The following is a 21,863-nucleotide window of genomic DNA, read 5'->3' as shown; positions in this document are numbered from 1 at the left end:
GAGTCGTGGGACGGCCAAGGTGGGCACACAGCACCATTATGTTGCCAGTTGGTTAGCTAAGTCCAGATAAACCTTAACAGACCCACACTACCTGGCAGTGTTAGCCATGAAACAAGTCCAGTTGACCTAAGGATTGTATCTTGCAAGGTTCTTTGAATAACCAGGTCAAAATCTAAGCTGGGTCAACTCCACTAAGCATGGGCGGAAAATCCGTTCCGCTCGCGGATTTTGCGGATTTTCGGTAAATTCGCAATCCGCGAACTCTCGCGAATTTACCGAAAATCCGCAAATTCGCACGCAGCTGATTTTTTTGCTTGGGGATACAATATTGCGGCGTCCGGCGTTCACTTACCGTCATTCAGCGTTTGCCGAGTTGTTTTTCTCTATATTTTGCGAGTGCTGCGCCATTTTGGATCTTGCTGCGGGATCCCGCGGGAGTTTGGCGACGCATCGCGAGAGTTCGCAATTGCGAACATGTAGATGCGGCGGGCAGCAACAATCTTGCACTCGCGAAATTACAAAATTTGCAATTCTGCACAAGAAATCCACTAGCAAGCAGCATAAACCTGAAAATGATGATTTTTATCAGAATAACTCCTCAGGTTGACATTTGCCTGTACTTTTTTGGATTTGAGGCCTTTTTGACTTTCTTTGGATCACTTTTGGATTAGAAATCAACTTTCACAAGTAAGTTTGTTTGGGGCATAACAGTTGCTGTTCTGCAGAAAAACGAGTTTTGCAAAACTGAAAGCACTCAGCAGGTGCAAAAGTTAACTCACCATTAGTAACCATTCCCTGTAGTGCTTCCTGAGGGGCCCCTCCAGAGTTCAGTTGCCTATGTTTGTTTGGGGCATTACAGTTGCTGTTCTGCAGAAAAACGACTTTTGCTAAACTGAAAGCACTCAGCAGGTGCAAAAGTTCAGAATCAGCATTAGTAGCCATTCCCTGTAGTGCTTCCTGAGGGGTCCCTCCAGAGTTCAGTTGCCTACTTGCAACTATTCTATGACCCTGCTCTGACCCTCACAGCAAGCTCATAGAATAGCTACAAGTAGGCCACAAAGGTCCTGGGAAAAAAAATTTGCACTGCAACAGAAAGCAAATTACAGATAAGGAAGCAGGTGCCAGACAGGAAGTTTAAATTCAGTGACACATTAATCATCCCCAAATTAATTCATGTCAGTTGAAGCAGGGCAGGTGTGCTTGCTTTTCCCCCCCCATAATCTACAGTGATGAATCAGAGGGTGGCAGTGATGTACCAGAGGGTGGCATGGGTGAATCAGAGGGTGGCAGTGGTGAAACAGAGGGTGCTGTGAACCTGTGATGATGAACCAGACGTAGAAACAACAAAGTCGTGACCGTTGCAAGCACACAAGTAAGTTCGCAATTGCGAACTGGTACAAAACCCTCGCGAACTGGCAGAAACCCTTGCGAACCCCCCAAAAAAATCCGCAAATTCGTGAGAATTTGCGGATTTTGCGGATTGCGAGTTCGCAAATACGCAAATTCGCGAACGTCAGATTCACAAAATTCGCCCATGCTTAAACTCCACCTTTCATCCTTCAAGAAACCAAAATCACCACGATTTAATTTTCTGATCGGAGCACCTGTATTTCTACAGTGCTTTAAGTCAGCCGTCTGAGAAGGCAGTATGTAAACAGCAAGCCTTCCAGATTTAAAACAGGCATTGTTATATAGTTTCAGTCCAGCTTCACTTTTCATAAACACGCTATATATTGCACTGGAGCCAGCCATACACCTGGCCACCTGATGAGGTACGCAATGAGTCTTTTACGGTAATAAGCTGCTCAGCGCATGCCCTAAACTGGAAAAGTTGCATTGCTGGCGCATTGCTGGCACATAGCTGCCTCGATTGAAATTTACTAATTGCTGCTCTTTTCACCCAGAAAAATGTCCTACGTGTTGATTGTGGAGGGACAGGAGGATGGGTCAACCATGACAAGATAAACGCGTAAAACTCTGGAGTATTGTCTCCAGTAGGTGCACACACCCACCATGGTACCATACTGCTATTATAACCAATGAAGTCCAGGTGAGTCCCAGATCCCAGTACAGCTGTCTAATACACTGAACTATCTCACTGGCCTGGAGTGCAAGTTAGACGATTTTCAGCTGCTGAATGAAGGCCATGACCTTTCTACTGTTTCTTGCTCTCATGACCTAAAGTTTATAAAAACTTGTAGTGTACGCATAGAAATGCTAATACATCCCCAAGTGAGGCACTCCGTGGGTAATCATGCAATGATTCAAAAGGTTGTTGTCCAAAAAGTTGTTTGTTTATCCAACAAGGTTCATGGTGATTTATTCGGTGATATTAACATCATATCATTCCAATAAGTAGATCTCTTAGGTTAGAAAAAATGAAAGTGAACTGCTCCAATGCATTTCGGGTGGGGAGCCCTTTATCACGGAGTGCTGAAAGGAAGACGAGTCGGAATGAGGGTTGCGGTAACAAAACATGGGAAAATTATTAAATATGTGCCGATCAATCATAGTGCTCGGTGTTTGTGTGTGAAATAGTAAAAATAGTGAAAAAACGAACGGTAGTGCCGAACTGTGAACTAAGGTGATATGGGAAGGTGCGGGAAGCGGAGGTCAGCGCGGGGCGTGAGTGAGATAAAAATTGAGTGAAGGAGGCGAAACAGGAGAGGTGAACGCTTGCGCGTAGGAAAGCTAGCGGGTGCGGTTAAGGACTTACTTCATATCTGTAGTAGCAGCGTTCGCTACTTCAAAGGTTCAGAAACGTAGCTTGACGCTGTGGCGGTGTCAGTACGGGGACTGGGTGATTAAAGGATCGTGACTGGTAGAGATGAAAAACGGACCACGGTGCTACCGAAATTAGAAACTGACAAAGATCTAAAGGGCTAGGGAAGGATACAGAGGGGCCATGATGGAACACTGTATGGGAAGGAAATAAACAGTGCAACTGGCTGGTGCAGGGAATAAAGTAACAGGGAATAAAGTAACATGAGAAAGTTGAAGCAGTTAAGAGCAATGCAAAACATGAATATACAACAAGTTACAAATAGCAACTATATTCGATCCGATCGTTGAGACCAAATGGTTTGAGTCTGTAAACGGTACATCCATTCTAGTTCTCTTTTAAGAATTAACTTGCGGTTGTCAGTTCCTTCTTTAGGAGAAGCGTGGCTCAGTGGTTAGAGGCGGCAGACCCGGAAGCTGAGATCGGCCGTGGACCAGGGTTCGATTCCCCCCCTCGGCGGGTCTCGGGCTCAAAAATTCCACGGAGTCGACAATTCTCGCTCCGGTGCCTACTCGACTCACGGGGTCACACTCTGCGACTCTGGCAATAGCTTGCTTAATCTCCACTACGGCCCCTCGCGGCGGGATGCCTGGCTTTCACCTTGTGGATACCCGGCCGGAATACCTCGCAGGGGAATACCAGGACGGGTTCCCTAAGCAAGCGCCTTGGGACCCCTGGGTTAAAGTGCGCTATATAAATCGAAACACATTTACATTTACATTTACTTTATGGGTGACGGTTTCCAGGATGATGAATTGTAGTTGTGCGATGGTGTGGCGAGCTTCCAAGAAATGCATGGCAATGTTGGATTTCTCCTGTTTAAGTCATATGTTAGATTTATGTTCGTTCATACGTGTGTTAATTTTGCGCTCTGTTTTGCCGACGTACAATTTACCACAAGGGCATTTCAAACCATAAATCAGATTTGTGGAGTCGCATGTGGCGTTAACTTGAAGTTTGATTGCGTGGCCCTTCATAGGATGTCTGATGGTGTTACCCTTAATGATGCAATTGCAATGATTGCAGTTGAGGCATGGTTGGGTTCCTTTGTAGTGTTTGGTGGTAGGTGTAGGTTTGGAAAGAATTTCTTTAATGTTCTTACTCCTGGTGAAGGCAAACAAGGGGGGACTCTGAAACATGTCCCGAAAATCGGGTTCCATTTGTAGGATCGGCCAGTGCTTGAGTATGATTCTTTTATAGGTTGTGTTTGCCGTAGAATATTTGGAGACTAGAACCATGCGTTGTTCTGCTTTTTGGGGTGTTTTGGAAAGACTCTCCTGTCTGGTGATTTTAGACACTCGGGTTTGGGCCTCCTTTAGGATGTGTTCAGGGTAACCTCTATCGAGGAAGCGGTCATGCATTTCCTTGATGCGGTTGTCCAAGATCTGTTCATCTGAAACTATGCGTTTGACACGCAACATTTGGGAGAACTGCAAATGTTTTTTGAGAGATCCCTGGTGGAAGCTAGTGTAGTGTAAAGTATTGTTGCGGTCGGTGTTTTTTCTGTGGAGATCAGTGATGAGACCGTTTTGAGTGACTTTGATGTTGACGTCTAAAAATTTGATTTCTCTATCGCTGATTTGCCAGGTAAGTTTGATGCGTTCATCCTTGGTATTGAGTTCATGCAAAGACTGGTTTAAAGAATCTTTGGAGTCCGTCCACATTATGAACAAGTCGTCGATGTATCTGACGTACATTTTGATTTTCTGATTGAAGGTGGTATTGGCATATATATGTAGTTTTTCAAAATTTTCCATGTAGATGTTAGCATATGTTGGAGCAGCGCAGTTTCCCATAGCCATTCCAGATAGCTGGAGGTACCATTTGTTGTCTTCTTGGAAATAACTGTGGTATAAGGTGTATACCATAAGTTCCATAAGGAAGGATTGCATTTGTGAGTCAATTTCAATATTGAGAAGGGCTTGTTCAATGGCATCAATTCCCCCCTGATCGGGGATCGACGTATATAAGGAGCTGACATCGGCTGTGCATAGTATGAGCGGGTCGTTGCTGTTGGTCTGGATTTTGGATAATTTTGAGTAAGAATTCAGTAGTGTCTTTGATGTAGCTGGTGGTTTTAGTAACCAGCGGTTGGAGGTATTTGTCGATAAATTTGCCTGTGGGTTCGTGTATTGATCCTTTGGTAGAGACAATAGGTCTAAAAGGAGGGTTTTGGAGATCTTTGTGTATTTTAGGATACATATGTATAGTTGGGCTCTTGGGATGTTCTTGTAAAAGATAGTTCTTGGTACGATCCTCGATGATACCAGTTCGGTGTGCTTTTGTCACTATATCTTGTAGGATGTTCTGAAACTCCCTGGTCGGGTTGTTGTCAAGCTGCATGTAGACCGTAGTGTCCTGTATATGTTCACGGAGCCGTTGTGTATACATGGTTGTGTCAAGAATTACAAGTGCACCGCCCATGTCGGCTTTTATGCATTTAATTTTTGGATTGTTGGCCAGGGATTTGAGAGTGTCTCGGTCCTTGATGGTGAGGTTTTGATGTTTCGAGTTCCTTTTGAAATTTATTTTAGACAAATCGTTGCGTACAAGGTTTTTGAATAAATCTATACACTTGTGGCTGCTGGGGGCTTGGTACGTGCTAGGCGGTCGTAGGCCTCTAAGTTCGTCATGTTTAGTTTTAGTGGTAGGAGGTAGAATATTATCGAAGAAGTGGCGTAGTTTAAGTTTCCTGGTAAACTTGAAGGTACTCACTTCAAGCTCCAGTAAGTTAGTGTGTGCCGCCGGGATGAATGACGTGCCTTTCTCAAGTAGGTCTTGCACAACCCAACAGAAAACATACAGATAACAAGTCAGAAGATAAAGGGTTGAACGATATACAAAACCGCAACATAGGGATGTACCACCATGATAACGGTGAAAAAGGAGATGATTAAGATATGTAAACAGAATAATAGGCACTGATATGATATTATTTTGCCCCTTACAATAGGGAGAGCGAAGCCCTGCCTGTACAGGGAGAACCCCAACTAAGAAGTCCTGAAGAAGGTGCCACCTTATCAAGTGGATAGCACCGAAACGCGTCGACGCAGTTATACACGAGAGAATCCACTTAAGCCTAAATACACACGGGATGTACATGCAATTTTGTCACATTTGTGTATGATCAAACAAATAATGTTAGGCTAGTGGATCTGATAATCAATTGTGGTGAAAATATCCAAGTACCACTGTTTTAAAGGGGGTCTGTTTACTTTGCTGTTGATTGTGATATCTTCTTTTGTATATGATATATAATGTGTTGTGTATGAATTTCTATGCTTTACCACCATCTTGTATGTTCTTAAATTTTTTTTAACTTTTTATGTTTCGGGGAAAGATCCTTTGAAATTTTAAACGTATGCTTTTTTACTGTAAAATATTGGTTGTTTTAATAAAGTACTAGATTGTTAACAAACATTTTCTCTGTGGAAATCATTATGTTAATATTTTCCTGCCAGACAGTGTTCTATAGTAGTCTGTAAACTAGATACTATAGGGCAACTGCTAGGGTTTAGACATCTCAGCCCATCAAACCTATCCCAGGGATTTCCTTTTGACTTTAAAACTATTAGAACCTATGACCTGCAGCTCAGACACAGATTGAAGCAGCAGAACCCATTTGTACACTTTACTGGGGTTTGAAACACCTGTTGGTCATACATGGGTATCTTTAGTAGATGCACAGGCTACTCATGCAAGTCACACCTTCAGCTTTCTAGACGGCACAGACATTTGGACCTGCATCCAGGGTCGGACTGGGACAATAGGCCCAGGCACCAAAATTAAATAGCCCTTGTAGCGAAATACATAGCTAAAAAAGTGGACCAAATTTGCAAATCAAGGCAGTTTTCAACTTGAAAAAAACACTCTGCATTTGTATTTTACAAGATATGGGTGACTCCATGCATTTGTGGTTCTTGTAGGTAATGTTTGTGGTAATACCAGAGAACAAAACAGGCCCAACAGATCATAAAACCAGTCCACAAATATAACAACAAGCATTGGCATAGCCAATAGGTCTCGCCTTTGGAACCATATGTGTTTATCCATGCAACAGTTGTTGTTGGACCAAGGATATTGTGCTGCATAACTAAATACTTATAAAATCCCAAAACGAGACCTATTGGCTATGCCAATGCTTATTGGGATTAGGAAGTAAAGTGAGTAAACCCCAGATCCTTGGTGTAGTAATGGAACTGGTTCTATAGCTCCTTTTCTTAGAAGAGCTTGTACTTCTTGTTAGAGCAGTTGTTGGTGCTCTAGAGAGAGTTTGTGAATGCGAGGTGGAATATTAGGAGGATTGCTGGTAAGCTCCAGGCAATAACCAGGTTGGATAATGTCCAACACCCATTTGTCTGATGTTATTGATTGCCAAACTGGAAGAAACGTATGCAGTCGTTCCCTGACAGGTTTATGATGATCGGGGGGAATTGTTATCAAGTCACTGCTTGTTGGGAGATGGAGAGGTGCATGTTGGCGTACCACTACCTCTGCCTTTAAAATTACTCACTCTGTAACCACCTGTGTAAAATCCTCTAGAGGTGCAGGATTGGTTTCATGGTTTATAGGAAGATGTGTTGGCATCTGTGGAGGTACTTTTGGAGCCTCCCCTATAAAATGAGCAGCGAAAGGAGTCTCTGTTAGAGGGTGACTGCAGCGCTCTCATAGATCTTGCCACTTCTGTGTATTTTTTTTGTTTTTCAAGTGATTCATCCATTTGAGGACCAAAAAGATCTTCCTGTTTGAACGGGGCATACTAGATTGTCTAAAAGCTGCTCAGGTAACACCTATCCTGAAAAAGCCTATAGCTGATAGTACGGACTTTAACAACTTCTGTCCTATCTCTAACATCCCCACCCTTGCTAAACTCCTAGAAAAATGCGTCCAATCTTAACTCTGTGCCCACATCGAGAATTTCCAGCTCCTGGATCAACACCAATCTGGTTTCCAGAGTCAGCACAGCACAGAATCGGCTCTCACGCATGTTATGGATGACATTTTAAATATGCTCGACCAAAATGAATCCTGCCTCCTTATCCTCCTGGATCTTTCCTCAGCGTTTGACACTGTTAATCACAACAACCTCCTATCCATTTTGAAGCACAGGATGGGCCTTTCTGGTGCAGTGCCGCAATGGTTCTCGTCCTTCCTCCACCACAGATCCCAAAGAGTTAAGGCGAAGCACTCTCTATCCCAGCCATCATTAGTATCCATGGGGGTCCTCCAATGGTCCGTTATATCCCCTATACTCTTCAATTTATTCATGGAACCTTTAGCTAATGCTCTAAACTCCGCAGATATTCTCTTCCATATGTATGCGGATGATACGCAACTTTATCTGAAAATCTCATCCTCGAATAACCTGAGAGCACTTAACTCCACCCTACTAAAGACTCAGAACTGGTTAACTGAGAACCACCTCCTGCTCAACACCTCCAAAACAGAATTCCTTCTCATTTCCCCCGAATCACATCCCCAACTTTGTCCTCTGGATGAACCACTTCACTGCCTTCAATTGCTCCCCCCTCATTGTTGACTCAGCCAAATCTCTCGGACTCACCCTAGACAAGCATCTAAACATGAAATCTCATATCAGCAATGTGTGTAAGGGAGTGAATCACCTTATGATGATACTCCGTAATCTCAAACCTTTCCTCCAACAAGCGGACTTCAAGCAAGTGGTCCAAGCACTTATTTTGCCAAGGCTAGGCTATGGCAGTGCTACACTCTGTGGCCTCCCCAAAAATACCTTGGCCCCACTAAGGGCTTCACTTAATGCGGAGGCCAGACTGGTCACGGGGATCACAAGAAACTGGCACATCTCCCCAGTCTTAAAAATCCCTTAATGAACAAGTTACTTACCTTCGGTAACGATATATCTGTAAGAAACAGTAGTTAGTATTAGATTCCTTACCTTAGAATATCCCCAGGCGTCAGTCTGGATCCGGAAACTTTTGCGTAGCAGTACCCCTGCGCGTCGGTAGGCGTCGTCTGCAGGCGTCCCCTGAGGCTCCGCGTCCGTCGTTGGCGTCGTGCGCCGTGATGACGTCGCTGGAGTATATAGACGCCGCCTCTGCGCGCTGACGTCAGTTCTTTGCACACAGCTTTTCCGCGCCAGAACACGCAGAGCCATGTGAGAACCAACACTGGTGCCATTTGAAACTAGGGCCCTGAAAGGGATGTCCTTAACCCTAGGTATCAGTTCGCAGAACGGGGAGGATGGGTGGGGCGGTAAGGAATCTAATACTAACTACTGTTTCTTACAGATATATCGTTACCGAAGGTAAGTAACTTGTTCATCTGAAAGAAACAGGTTAGTATTAGATTCCTTACCTTAGAATAGATACCCCAGCAATACCAACCCCGGTGGTGGGTCTGCGAACCAATACAACCGTAAACCAGAAAGTCCTGGAGGACAGAACGGCCAAAGAAGCCATCCCTCCGGACTTGACTGTCCAGGCAGTAGTGCCTCGCAAATGTGTGCAGCGAGGCCCACGTAGCCGCCTGGCAAATGTCCTGCAAGTGGGCTCCCCGGCCCAGGGCAATATTAGCCGCCGTGGCCCGAGTGGAATGGGCCCTCAGCCCAACAGGAGGCTCCTTCCGAGCCAAAGAGTAGCACGCTTTGATGCACAGAACGACCCACCGAGAGATGGTCCGTTTATGCCCCGCCCGTCCCTTCTTCGCACCCACGTAGCCAACAAACAGTTGGTCATCCACCCGGAACTGGCGTGTGAGATCCATATAAAATGAAAGCGCACGTTTTGGGTCCAGACGATGGAGCCGCTCTTCATCCTTTGAAGGATGCGGAGGCGGGAAGAAGGAGGGCAAGGTGATGGACTGCCCGATGTGAAAAGCAGAGACTACTTTGGGCAGGAAAGAAGGTCTAGTTCTCAAAACCACCTTGTCTGGATGAATGGACATGAAAGGAGGTTTGACAGAAAGAGCCTGGAGCTCACTCACTCTCCTGGCAGAGGTGATGGCAACCAGGAAGGCCGCCTTTAAAGTCAGAAGACGGAGAGGACCGGAATGAAGTGGCTCAAAGGGAGCACACATCAAGAAGGTTAGAACCAGGTTCAAGTCCCACTGAGGCATCACAAACGGAACAGGTGGATACATGTGTGTGATGCCCTTCAAGAATCTTGTTACAATAGGGGACTTGAACAAAGAAGGTTGATCAGGCAGCCTCAGAAAGGCCGATAGGTAGCCCTTGATAGTGCCCAGAGCAGAGCCCTGCTGGGCAAGAGAGAGAAGAAAGAGGAGAACCTCGGAAAGAGGGGCAGAAAGAGGGTCCACAGCCTTTGCTGTGCACCATGCCACAAATCTGTTCCACCGGCAGGCGTATACCGACTTTGTGGAGGGACGCCTGGCTGCCAGAATCACATCACAGACTTCAGAAGGCAAGTCAAACGGCCTCAACTGTCGCCGCTCAATCTCCACGCATGGAGGTGGAGGCTGGACAGGTTCGGGTGGAGGACCATCCCCTGCTGCTGCGACAGAAGGTCCTCCTGAAGGGGCAGGCGGATCGGGGGACCAACTGACATGCTGAGTAGCTCGGGATACCAGTACCTTCGAGCCCAGTCCGGAGCCACAAGGATGACTTGGGTCCGGTCGCGCCTGATCTTCTTCAGCACTCTGGGCAGAAGTGGTATAGGCGGAAAGGCGTATAACAGACCGCAACTCCACTCGTGCCGAAAGGCGTCGCCGTGCGAGTGCCGTCTTGGAAACTCCAACGCGCAGAGCTGATGACATTGCGCGTTCTCTTCTGTGGCGAATAGATCTAACCAAGGCTTTCCCCATTGCAGAAAGAGGCCTTGCACCACGTCCGAGTTCAGACGCCATTCGTGATCCATCGAGCACCGACGGCTGAGTTCGTCCGCCCTGGCGTTCAGAGAACCTGCCAGGTGTTGAACCATCAGAGTCACGCCCTGATGTTCCAGCCATTGCCAGAGGCACAGAGCCTCCTGGCAGAGGGTCCACGACCCCACCCCGCCCTGTTTGTTGCAGTACCACATGGCGGTGGTGTTGTCCGTGAACACTTGCACCACACTCCCGTTGACAAAGGGGAGGAATGCCTTCAGTGCTCGACGAATCGCCCGTAGCTCCAACAAGTTTATATGGAGCCGGGACTCCGCCGGAGACCAGATGCCTCTGATCTCCGCCTCTCCCAAGTGGCCTCCCCAGCCCTGGAGGGACGCGTCCGTCACAACTACGTGCTCCGGTTGGGGAAGGGAGAGGGATCTGCCTCTGACCCAATCGCGGTTCGTAAGCCACCACTGTCAGGTTCCTGCAGCACCGCGCCTACCCAATCTTTAGGAAACTACATCTACCATGATCCTTGTAGGGAGGAAGTATAAGGGAGGTGTTTCCAGGAAGAGAGTTGCTCGTAATTTTGTGTCCTTTCTTTGTGTTTTCGAGTTCCTGGGAGAAGACGGCGTCTATCGAGCTGCTTCAGCGTTTTGTGAAGTGAGAGCGCTGATCACGATTTCCCGGCATTGAGGTATTGCAACATTGTATCCGCTGGGAGCCCTGTTCACGGGCGCTTGCCGGCATTGCAACATTGTATCAGCTGGGAGCCCTGTTCTCGGGCGCTTGCCGGCATTGCAACATTGTATCAGCTGGGAGCCCTGTTCACGGGCGCTTGCCGGCATTGTAACATTGTATCAGCTGGGAGCCCTGTTCACGGGCGCTTGCCGGCATTGCAACATTGTATCAGCTGGGAGCCCTGTTCTCGGGCGCTTGCCGGCATTGCAACATTGCAACTTTGTTTCCTTGGCTAAGGAAAGCACCGTCTTGTGTGTGCCATTTCCAAACCCGGCTCTACTGGGTTTTCTGTTCCCGGAGCTTGGCGGCGGCTGCTGCAAGTTACCGTGGAAGGATCATTTCTTGTCCTGCAATGTCCGGAGTAGAGTGGTATTCCACTACCTACTGCCGGCTAGTTGTTTTTGTTTGATCTGAATCAGATTCTAATAGCGGAGCGTGGTGGTGGTCGCAACCACACGCTGCCGTTATATGGTTTAAAAGACTCTTGTTACTACATAAGTGTACATCAACGTATTGCATCTTTTGGGCTTAACGATATCATATGCGAATTTAAGGGACAGTACTGTGCTTAATGGAGTGACAACGTGGGGGATTATACCACAAACTCTTGTAGAATAAATCCGGATGATAGACTTGTGCATTATCTCAAAGACTAATTTAGAGGAACAAGTCATTTTACCCGGGGGGGGGGTCTATTAAAAAGGTTCTTTCTCCGCATAACACGGTGTGTATTACAAAGGGTACACTGCTGCTAGATCTTACACCTGTGTGTTATATGTTATGATAACCATTGTGTTTCCTTTCAGGAAGTTGAACTGATATCTCATTTAAACTTGTTGGAGGAAAGTGCACAGCCCTGCAAGGTATTCAGAGTTTGAGAGAGTATTACTGAGAGTAGCCTTGATATTTGATTGGTGTTTTAAAACGTATGCTCTGTCGTTTCAGATCCCTTGTCCCTGCTGACCCCTTCCCGTCCCCGGTCTCTTTTCATTATTTATCCCTCGCCTGATGGTTCGAACCCCCTGTGTACACATTCAGGGTGTTGGTAACATCAGGAGGTGGACCCCTTTGTTCATCAATCGGATTCTGCGGAGCAGGCCCTGACAACCACTGTAGTTGTCTTGCAGTGCCCTCTGAGATCAAGACATGGTCGGACAGGTAGCCCTGATGCTGGGCCCACTGAAACTTCAGGTCCCACTGCAGAGCCCGCATCCGCCACCGGGTGTGATGCACCAGAAGGATGCAGGAAGCCATCAGCCCCAGCAGCCGCAGCGTCAACCTGACCGAAACCTGGGATAACGGCTGAAAGATGGGAATCAAAGCCTGTATATCCTGGACTCGCCGTTCCGGAGGATAAACCCGAAACTGCGCCGAGTCGAGAACCGCTCCGATGAAAAGGAGCTTTTGAGAGGGACACAGGTGTGATTTCGGCACATTGATGGAAAACCCCAGCTCGTGCAGGAGGTCTGCCGTCATCTGAAGGTGGTGGACGACTGTCTAGGGCGAGCCCGCCTTCAACAACCAGTCGTCTAGGTAGGGGAAGACTGAAAGCCCTAACCTGCGCAGATGGGCTGTGACCACCGCCATCACCTTTGTGAACACCCGTGGGGCGCTGGTAAGGCCGAAAGGGAGCACGGTAAACTGAAAGTGCTCGTGACCTACCGTGAACCGCAGGTAACGCCGGTGGGCCGGCAGGACGGGGATGTGAAAATACGCATCCTGCAAGTCCAACGCTACCATCCAGTCTGGCGGGTCTAGAGCAGCCAAGACCTGAGCCAAAGTCAACATCTTGACCTTCTCCTTCCGGAGGAAGCCGTTGACGTTCCTTAGGTCCAAGATAGGACGTAGGCCCCCTTTGTCCTTCTTGGGTACCAGAAAGTAGTGGGAATAACAACCACGCCCTACTTCTGGCCCAGGAACGCGCTCGATGGCCCCCTTGGCCAAGAGGGCCGTAACTTCCCCCTGCAGAAGTGTCAAGTGGTCCCCCGACACACGGTGGTTCTGCGGTGGCATGGCTGGAGGATTGGTCTCGAAGGGGAGGGAGTAGCCCCTTCGGATGATCTGCAGCACCCACCTGTCCGAGGTGATGGTGCGCCAGTGGGAGTGGTGATGGCGAACCCTGCCACCCACCGGCGTCACATGGGCCTGAAACCACGGACTAGGAGGACTTTGAGGCGGATGCTGCGGGGGAAGGTGTGGTCTGACCTCGCCATTGTCCCCGACCGCCTCCACGGCGGTTTCCACGGCCGCCACCGCGTTGATAATTCTGTTGCGTCGCGTGGCTGGCAGCACGTGTGGGACCGCCCCTTCCTTGGCCACGAAAGGAGCGAAACGAACCCGTTTGCTGGCGCTGGGTCGATAGACCCAAGGACTTGGTCGTGACCCTGGAGTCCTTAAAGCGCTCCAGCGCGTGGTCCGCTTTGTCGCCAAACAGGCGACTGCCATCAAACGGCATGTCCATCAATGCATTCTGGACATCTGCCGAGAAGTTGGCGGACCTCAGCCAGGCGTGGCGACGAATCGCCACCGTCGTGGACATCGCTCTGCCCAGCGAGTCGGTCGTATCAAGACCACACCTGATGGAGTATTTTGCTGCGTCTCGGCCTTCAATCATAGCTTTGCCGAGTTTTGCCCGTACCTCCGGCGGACATTCTGGCAGCAAATCCGCGACCATATCCCACAGAGAGTGGGAGTAGCGCCCCAAGAGGCATGCGGTGTTGCAAGACCGCAGTCCCAGACTCAGGGATGAGAAGACCTTTTTACCGTACTGGTCGTACCTCTTGGATTCCCTGTCGGGCGGGGCCGACCGGAATGCGGACTGGGAAGTCGAGGCCTGGATCACCTGACTCTCAGGGGTGGGGTGGGTGGACAGGAACTTGGGATCATCCGTACACGGACGGTGGCGTCTGGCCACGTTCCTATCAACAGGCGAACCTGAAGCGGGCCAGGACCACATGCCCAAAAGAACGTCAGATAAGGCCTCGTTGAACGGCAGCAGTGGCTCCTGTGGGCATGACTGCGGTTTGAGGACCTCAGTGAGGATGTTAGTCTTCACGGCCGCGACGGGGAGCTCAAGGTGTAAGGCCTTGGCATCCCTCATCAACACCACTGAATCGGCGCCGGAGAGGTCGGCTGGCCAGCCGGCGTCGAACCTGAGGGCCCTTGCGTCGGTGACGTCGGGGCCGGAGCACCCGACGGCGTCGTGTCAGGAGCACCCGATCCGCTAGGGCCCCCGGACGGAGGCATCGGGCCCGAAGGCGCCGTAGGCTCCGTCGGAGAAGACAGCTTCCTCATGGCCATGAGGAACTCCTCTATCTCCTCGGGCGTCGCGCCTTGCCCAGGGACCGTCTGGTATGGAGCAGGCTGCGCCGGCGACTCACGCGGAGCCGCGGGGGTGGGGCCACTCAAACCCCCGGCTGCATCGCGCGAGCGTCGGGGGGGAGTTGGTGGTACGATGACGACGCCCCGATTTCTTGCGATTCCTACCGGAGGAATGGTGACGACTCTCGGAGTGGTCCTGGCGGCTCCGCGCTCGCTCCCTCGACCTCCGGCCGGACCGGGACCTCTCTCGACGCGGGGCCGACACCCGCAACTCGAGTAGCTTGCGGGACCGCTCCCGCCTGGCCTTATTCGTCAAGGCCCGGCAATCGACACAGGCATCCACGTCGTGGTCGGGGCCCAGGCACCGGAGGCAGAGTCGATGATGGTCCGTGACCGACATCGTGCGGTCGCACTCATCACAATTCTTAAAACCAGGCATCCTACCGGCACCGTAAGAAGAGATGAAAAGATCAAAAAACTTGGTCAAAAGACCGGAGTACTGCTCTTCGGATCTGCGCTAACTGGCGCGGAAAAAAGAAGAACTGACGTCAGCGCGCAGAGGCGGCGTCTATATACTCCAGAAACGTCATCACGGCGCACAACGCCAACGACGGACGCGGAGCCGCAGGGGACGCCTGCAGACGACGCCTACCGACGCGCAGGGGTACTGCTACGCAAAAGTTTCCGGATCCAGACTGAAGCCTGGGGATATTCTAAGGTAAGGAATCTAATAATAACCTGTTTCTTTCAGATTGGTTGCCCTATGAAGCTAGAATTCAGCTAAAGATTGCCTGTCTATCTCACAAAGCCCTCCACTTCAAAACTCCCAGTTATCTAGCGCAAAAACTAGAATTATCAGGAGGGGCAGAGCTTCTCGGAGTGCTAAATCTCTCATCCTGAAACCTCAGATCTTTCGCAAAAAGAGAACAGGCCACCGAGCCTTCTCCGGCTCTGCGCCAAAGATCTGGAAATCTCTCCCACCGGAAATACGCAGAATCTCCTCCAAGGTTACCTTCAAATTGAAAGTAAAAAGATTACTCATGAACAAGTTCCTATCTTAAAAGGGTCTCGGACCTTCTGCTCTAATGCTTGGACATACACCCTAAATACTGCGTTTGGTGCTATTCTGCTTCATTGTTTACATGCTCCCCTCCCAGTTCACTAAGTTCCAGTTTTATTTTCTTACCTTTACTGTCCCTTTCGATTGTAACCTCCTGTTTGATATGCATATGTGATTTGTCAAGGTTTGTACCCACTATGACGATTGTACTGCTACTATTACCATTCTATACCCCAAAGTGTAAAGCGCTCTGATATCCTTCGGGATCATGTTCGCGCTATATAAAACTTTATAAATAAATAAAATAAGTATTGTTTGTTGTACCTCTGGTTTAAACACAGAGATGTGTAACCATGCATGTCTTCTGAGGAGAATATTAGTGTTAACTTCTCTGGCTGCAGTATCAGCAGTGTCTAACGCACACCTAATAGTTGGCACTGTAAATTAGGTTTCCCTCCTGTACTAGTTTCTGCCCTCTTTTCCAATGCTCCACTGGAAGATATTGGAGTAAGTGTTCCATTTTGTCCCATTGGGCCATCTGGTACCTAGCCAAAAGACCTTGTGTATTGGCTATATGCCAATGGTTGGCTGATTGTGCAGTCACTCTTTTGCATCTATTAGCTTGGACTCCTTGTCTGGAGGTGGTACATCACCTGAAGTTTGAGAATTTGCTCTTTTACGAACATTGGACACAACTACGGAATCTAAAGGAAGCTGGCCCTTAATAAAAATTAGGTCAGATGGTGTTTTTTTTTAAATATTTTTCATCCAACCTGGGTGTTATAATTTGTGCCCTTAATGTCATCATCTTGCCTCATCATACCCTTTAACATAGGTAACGACTGATGTCTTATGTGTGGTTCCTAATGTTTCAAATAAGAAATCTTGTTCCAAAGAATCCTTGTGTAAAGTGAATTCATGGTATTTGGCTGCCCTGGCAATTAACTCCTGCTATGAGGTGTTATCAGGATGGAAAGGTTTAGCAGGGTATCTTGGTCTGTGTTGGTAGGAGGATAAACATTATGATCAGCCCATGGATCTTGTGGTGGTTCGTCCATAAGTGTCATCCTCGTTCCCTGCATTAGGATCTGTACAAGGAGAGCCCTGTGGTGTGATGTCTACATGGTCTGACGGGGGTATTATAGGTACTAGTGAAGATGGTGGAGGGGTATAAGGAATGGGGTGAAGAGGGCTAGAAGCCATGTCCTCCTTTTTGAGAGGGATTTTATATCCTCTGTCTAATTTCCTCTTGGAGGATGGTATCTCTGGCTGTGCTGTAATATGTCCAGTGCCAGTATTTTTATAAATGGTGTTTTTAGTTTTGGATCCAGCTTTTCTCGCATAGTTTCTAGAATTGGCTCTGAAGGCTTTTGAGTAGCATCTTTCAGTTGCGGCTCTGTAATTTTCAGTGCCAAGCTGGATTTGTCCTTTTTGTCTTTTGGAATAGATGTTTTAGGTGCCAAAGTTGTGGTATCTCAACTCAAGCCCGAGCCGGAAGGCTTGACATCCACTTTTGGTGCTGAGCTAGAGGGCGGGCGTTGCGAAGCAGCGCCTTCCATGGCCGGATGGCAGCTGTGGACCAGAAGCCTTTCTGTTTAGTGGAACTGGGTTTTGTGGGCAAAGAGGCTTTCACAGCACCTCGACCGGCTGGAACATCATGGGATTCCAGTTCTATCTCCAGCTCGGAGGCGGCATCTTGTGCTTCCGTTGCGAACGTTTCCATTTCTTCATCTTCCATCTCTTCTACGAATATATCGAGGGTGTCTTCGATAGTTTTTAGCTGCATTTCTTTCTGTCGAGCCTTGCGGTCTCAAAGGGTCTTTTTTTAGCGAAATGAGGGACAGGCATCAGTCTACCCCCTTATGCTCCAGAGACAGGCACAGGTTACATTCATTGTGAAGGTCGATGTGCAGATATTTGGAGTGGCACCAAAGGAAGAATTGGAATGGACTCTGATCCATCATCCACTCATAAGCAGATTACTCAATGGGGTTTGTTCAAGTAGAAGTGAAATGAAACTAGCTAGGCCCAAAGGCCACGGTTAGAGTTTTCTCGATCTAACTAGATTGTCTTGATTTTCGACACGCGGAGGATGAGAAAAGCGTTCGAAACAACACAGACACGGGTACAGTAGGTTTCAAACCAAAGGGATACCGACAAATGGTCTTGAACCGGAGCGCAGCAAACCGATACTGCTCCTGAGGGCCGAAAGAAAACAATCTAACAATGGAGTTGATGCCTATTTGCACTATCACCTTACCTTGTGACTGGAAAAGACTTCTTCAAAGAAAAACAATTTGTAAACATCCGGACCCAACACTAGATGGCAGGAGTATGCAAAGCGTGTGTATCTACAGCACACATGCCTCAAACTAGTATTACCTTGTGCTAGGGCAGATCAAGCTTTAGTTACTATGCATTACCTATATAAAGACACTACAAACTTACAGCTTTTTTTTACATTACGGCTGGCTACCCTGCCTGATTAACTGAGGTGATCATGGCTAGTAATCTTGAATGGTGTGCCTACTGGTGTATTCGTGCCTGATATGGTCGCTATTACCACACTAATAGTTATTAGTAGCTCTGGATGATTTTATTGATCATAAGTAGCTCTTATTACAGAAAAGGTTGGAGACACCTGATCTTGCATGAATAATTACTCGGGAAATGCTCCCAATTACATCTAGGCCCCAAGAGATATTTGGGTAGAGTTGAAACACTAGACATTGGATCCAGCAGAACAAAAAGATGAATGGAATGCTAGAATAATCTCATCAACTTTAATTTAATTTGGGTCATACTCCCATCTATCCATTCATTTACTTCTGTGGCACTAAAGGATGTACATAATCTGGTTAAATTATAGCTTTCTCGTGAATAATTATACAATCAACATCACTTTTCTTATTGCTGCATGCTTCACAGTATTGTAGGATATAAAAATGATAAATAAAACAAAACATTAATAGTTCCAGCACAAATAACAAAGATGTCTGATCTGAATGTATTTACCTTATCATCTCAGTCCATCTCACTGCCTCCTGCAGTTCCATCAACCTTTCCTTGTACTGATTCCTTTCCATTAAAACACGAGCCATTTCCACTCGAGTGAAACGTTTTCTCTGAGCAGTTGGAACATCACTCTGAAGGAAGAAGAAAACAAGTAAAGGTAAACATTATGAAGTAGAAAGAGAGGGAAGAGGAAAGGAAAAAAGAGCTGGAAAGAGAATTGCACCTGAGAAGGAGAAGATTAGGATGGTGGCAGGAATAGCTACAGTTTGGAATGCAATCACCTCCAGTTCAAGATAAGTAGAGGTCAAGATTCCAACAGAGCTGGTGCATATGTATGTGGTAGGACAGTTTATGTTGGAATGATTTCTGAGCTTTGAGGTTCCTTGTAAGATGCAGGCATTGAATGAGGAGTTCATGGCAGCATCTTCAGAAGAGTCAGAGTCATTGGAAAGATGCCTGGGGCAGACTGGCCTGCCTACGAGTGGATGAAGGAAGTTCCGATTAGTCGATTTGAGCTATAGCCAACTCAGTACCTACAGAGGTACAACAATGTAAAAGAGAGTAGATGGTGTTGTTTAAAACTTGGACTCACTGTGTATTGCTTGACTAGAACAAGTAGTTGAGAGGGATGGAGGCCAAGGATTTTTAGTTCATTAACCAATTGATGGTGACAACTGCATGAGATCTTACGGCTTGGCACCTACTGAACATTTTCACTACATTCAACAGAAACACTGGGCCCTCACACCCCATATTCATGAAACAGCCACACGCCCGCTCACGAAGTTTGAGACATACTTACATAATTTAGACTCTATAAAAGGAGTGATTTAATTTCTATACACATATTTACTTACCTCTGCTCACTCTCGAAGACCACACTATATGACCATGTGGGTAAAAATATTGCAAGAGAGTGGAAGGGGTTATGGTCTGATATCACGAAATGTAATCATTCTACAGAGCTGCGGGAAGCCCACCTCAAAACAATGATGGATTGGTAACTGTACCCTGCTAAACTCTAAACATTATTCCCAAACACATCAGACACATGTTGGAGAGGGTGTTGGCTATTGGGTGATTTCCAACATATTTGGTGGGACTCCCCTGCCATTCGCCCTTTCTGGGAGGAAATCCTCGCGCAAATAAAAAATATGCTAGGATATACTATTCCAACCACAATGGCAGAGATTCTCCTGAGCCTTCGCGTACTCCCTCTCATACACCAATCAAGGCCAAAAAGATCATTATGTGGACATGCATTGGGGCAGCGAAGGTAGCAATAGTGGCGGTCTGGAAGAAGAAGAAGGCCCCCGCCATCTCGATATGTCTTGAGAGGATGGCAGATATATTCTGAGATGATTTTAAAAAATTTGAATACCGTAGGGGCCAACTGGTCGCTTTCCTCACAAGGGGGTTACCACTGGCAGTCTGCCCTGCCTCTACCAGAGAAATGCATCTCTTTCAATTTAAATCTACCTGCACATAATAAGATCCAGCAATACATTGGAGTTGTGTAGCCACCACCAGTTTATAGGTTGGGAGAGAGGGGGGTGGGTCATGTTGTTCTTTTATTTGTTATTCTTTGAGAGTTCTACCTCTGGGGTTTTTTCATTGGGAGAACACCTTCCCCGTTGGAAGAAGTAGAGACAAAACCGGTCGCAAAAGAAAGACGGGTTATAGGTATATCTTCCTTTCTAGGATGCGCTTATTCCTCACCTGTATACTTTTGAAATCTGTACTTGTTCTTGTAGATCCTTTTTCTTTTGGGGAACAGGCTGGTTTCTGTGTCTAGTAGCACGCATCAACCCTGGACTCTACATACTGCCATGCTTTGCAAGCCTATCTCTATGTACCATCTGTCTGAATGGTTTCGCAGTATATGTAAAATGCTAATGCACACGTTTGACAAAATCGTTAAAAACCCATATACAGTGGTCAATCAGACAATTATAAGCGCAAAAGGGGGCATGAACAGCCTAGCTCTGAATAGCCTTTAACGCTTTAGCTCTGCTTACAGAAATTTGGAAACAGCCCCACCACAATGGAGTTTGCCGCTTGGCTGTCGATGTTATTGGATGATGGTGTAATTCTAACAAAGCTGTACTATTACCTTGGATGTAAAACTTTAATATTAAAAAAAACGTAGGTTCCAGAAGTGGAAATGGATATTTGGTTCTCTGCTCCTATTTAAGATTGATCTCCATTTTCTTATTTAAAATTTGCAAGAATCTTATTAGGTTAGTGTAATCTTATTAAATCATATCATTGTAATCCTAGAAATAATGAGGTCCGATATTGGAGTCGAGCATTCCGTACACAGAGTTGGGTAATAAAATGAGTGAGAACTTCATAGATCAGTTAAGCAGCAAGCAAATTCTCATGCAGCTTGTTCAGAATAGGAGGGCCATAACCACAACAGAGATACACTCCCTCTTCTGACCAGTCCCACACAAACATACACCCTCACAACCCCATACACTCTCCACCCCCATTATGCGAGGTCATGTCAACATGCTAGAGTGAATAAGTAAACAATTCACTTACATCGTCGTCATCTTTAGCACCCTGCTTTGCTTCCTCTGCTTCTGCCCTAGCTCTTAGAAAAAAAAAAAACAATGCAAAATTAGTAAGAATCCCATCAAATATTTTCTCAAAAAGCAACATAGCAGTCTTTCATTTGAGTAGGTAGAAACCGCTGAACGTTTTTTTACAGAGCCTAATGCGAGTGGGGGCGACAACACTCACACACACACACCCAGAGACCCACACACACACACACACACACACACCCACACACACACACCCACACCCACACACACACCCACCACCCCATGTTTTAAATTTCTTTTTGAATGTTATGTTGTGTTGAGTATAAGCTAACTAATATATGTACTCAATTTAGCCTACCACGCGCCACCGCACCAAACAGATCCCCCGCTGCTGCTGGAGCAAAATCACCGAAGACCAGCTACACACCACCCTCGCCCACAGACCCCAAAGCCGCCGCCAGCAACCTCAGACACTGGATCGACGAATGCGCCAACACCCACACCCCGATCAAGAATCCCTCCAACATTCGCACCAACAAGACTGCCAGCTGGTTCACGGCGGACCTCCAGACCGCCAAGTAAAACTGCA

The 21,863-nt window shown here is 47.2% G+C and overlaps 1 protein-coding gene across 4 annotated transcripts in view; it reads right to left on the bottom strand.

The window, feature by feature from the left end:
* SPAG9 (sperm associated antigen 9) overlaps positions 1 to 21,863 on the bottom strand; it is a 1,654,314-nt gene that overhangs the window by 1,173,114 nt on the left and 459,337 nt on the right. For all 4 annotated transcript variants that reach the window (XM_086930851.1, XM_086930853.1, XM_086930852.1 and 1 more), the window contains 2 exons: positions 21,270 to 21,321; positions 18,723 to 18,853 (listed from right to left, as the gene is read on the bottom strand). In XM_086930851.1, the coding sequence (XP_086786977.1) occupies positions 18,723 to 18,853; positions 21,270 to 21,321 (183 nt within the window). The remainder of the gene's footprint in view (positions 1 to 18,722; positions 18,854 to 21,269; positions 21,322 to 21,863) is intronic.

Source organism: Lissotriton vulgaris, chromosome 7 (assembly GCF_964263255.1).
Source record: "Lissotriton vulgaris chromosome 7, aLisVul1.2, whole genome shotgun sequence".
In the NCBI taxonomy this organism is placed as follows: Eukaryota; Metazoa; Chordata; class Amphibia; order Caudata; family Salamandridae; genus Lissotriton; species Lissotriton vulgaris.
The sequence above is the reverse complement of the archived record's forward strand: the minus strand, read 5'-3'. Positions and strand labels throughout refer to the sequence as shown.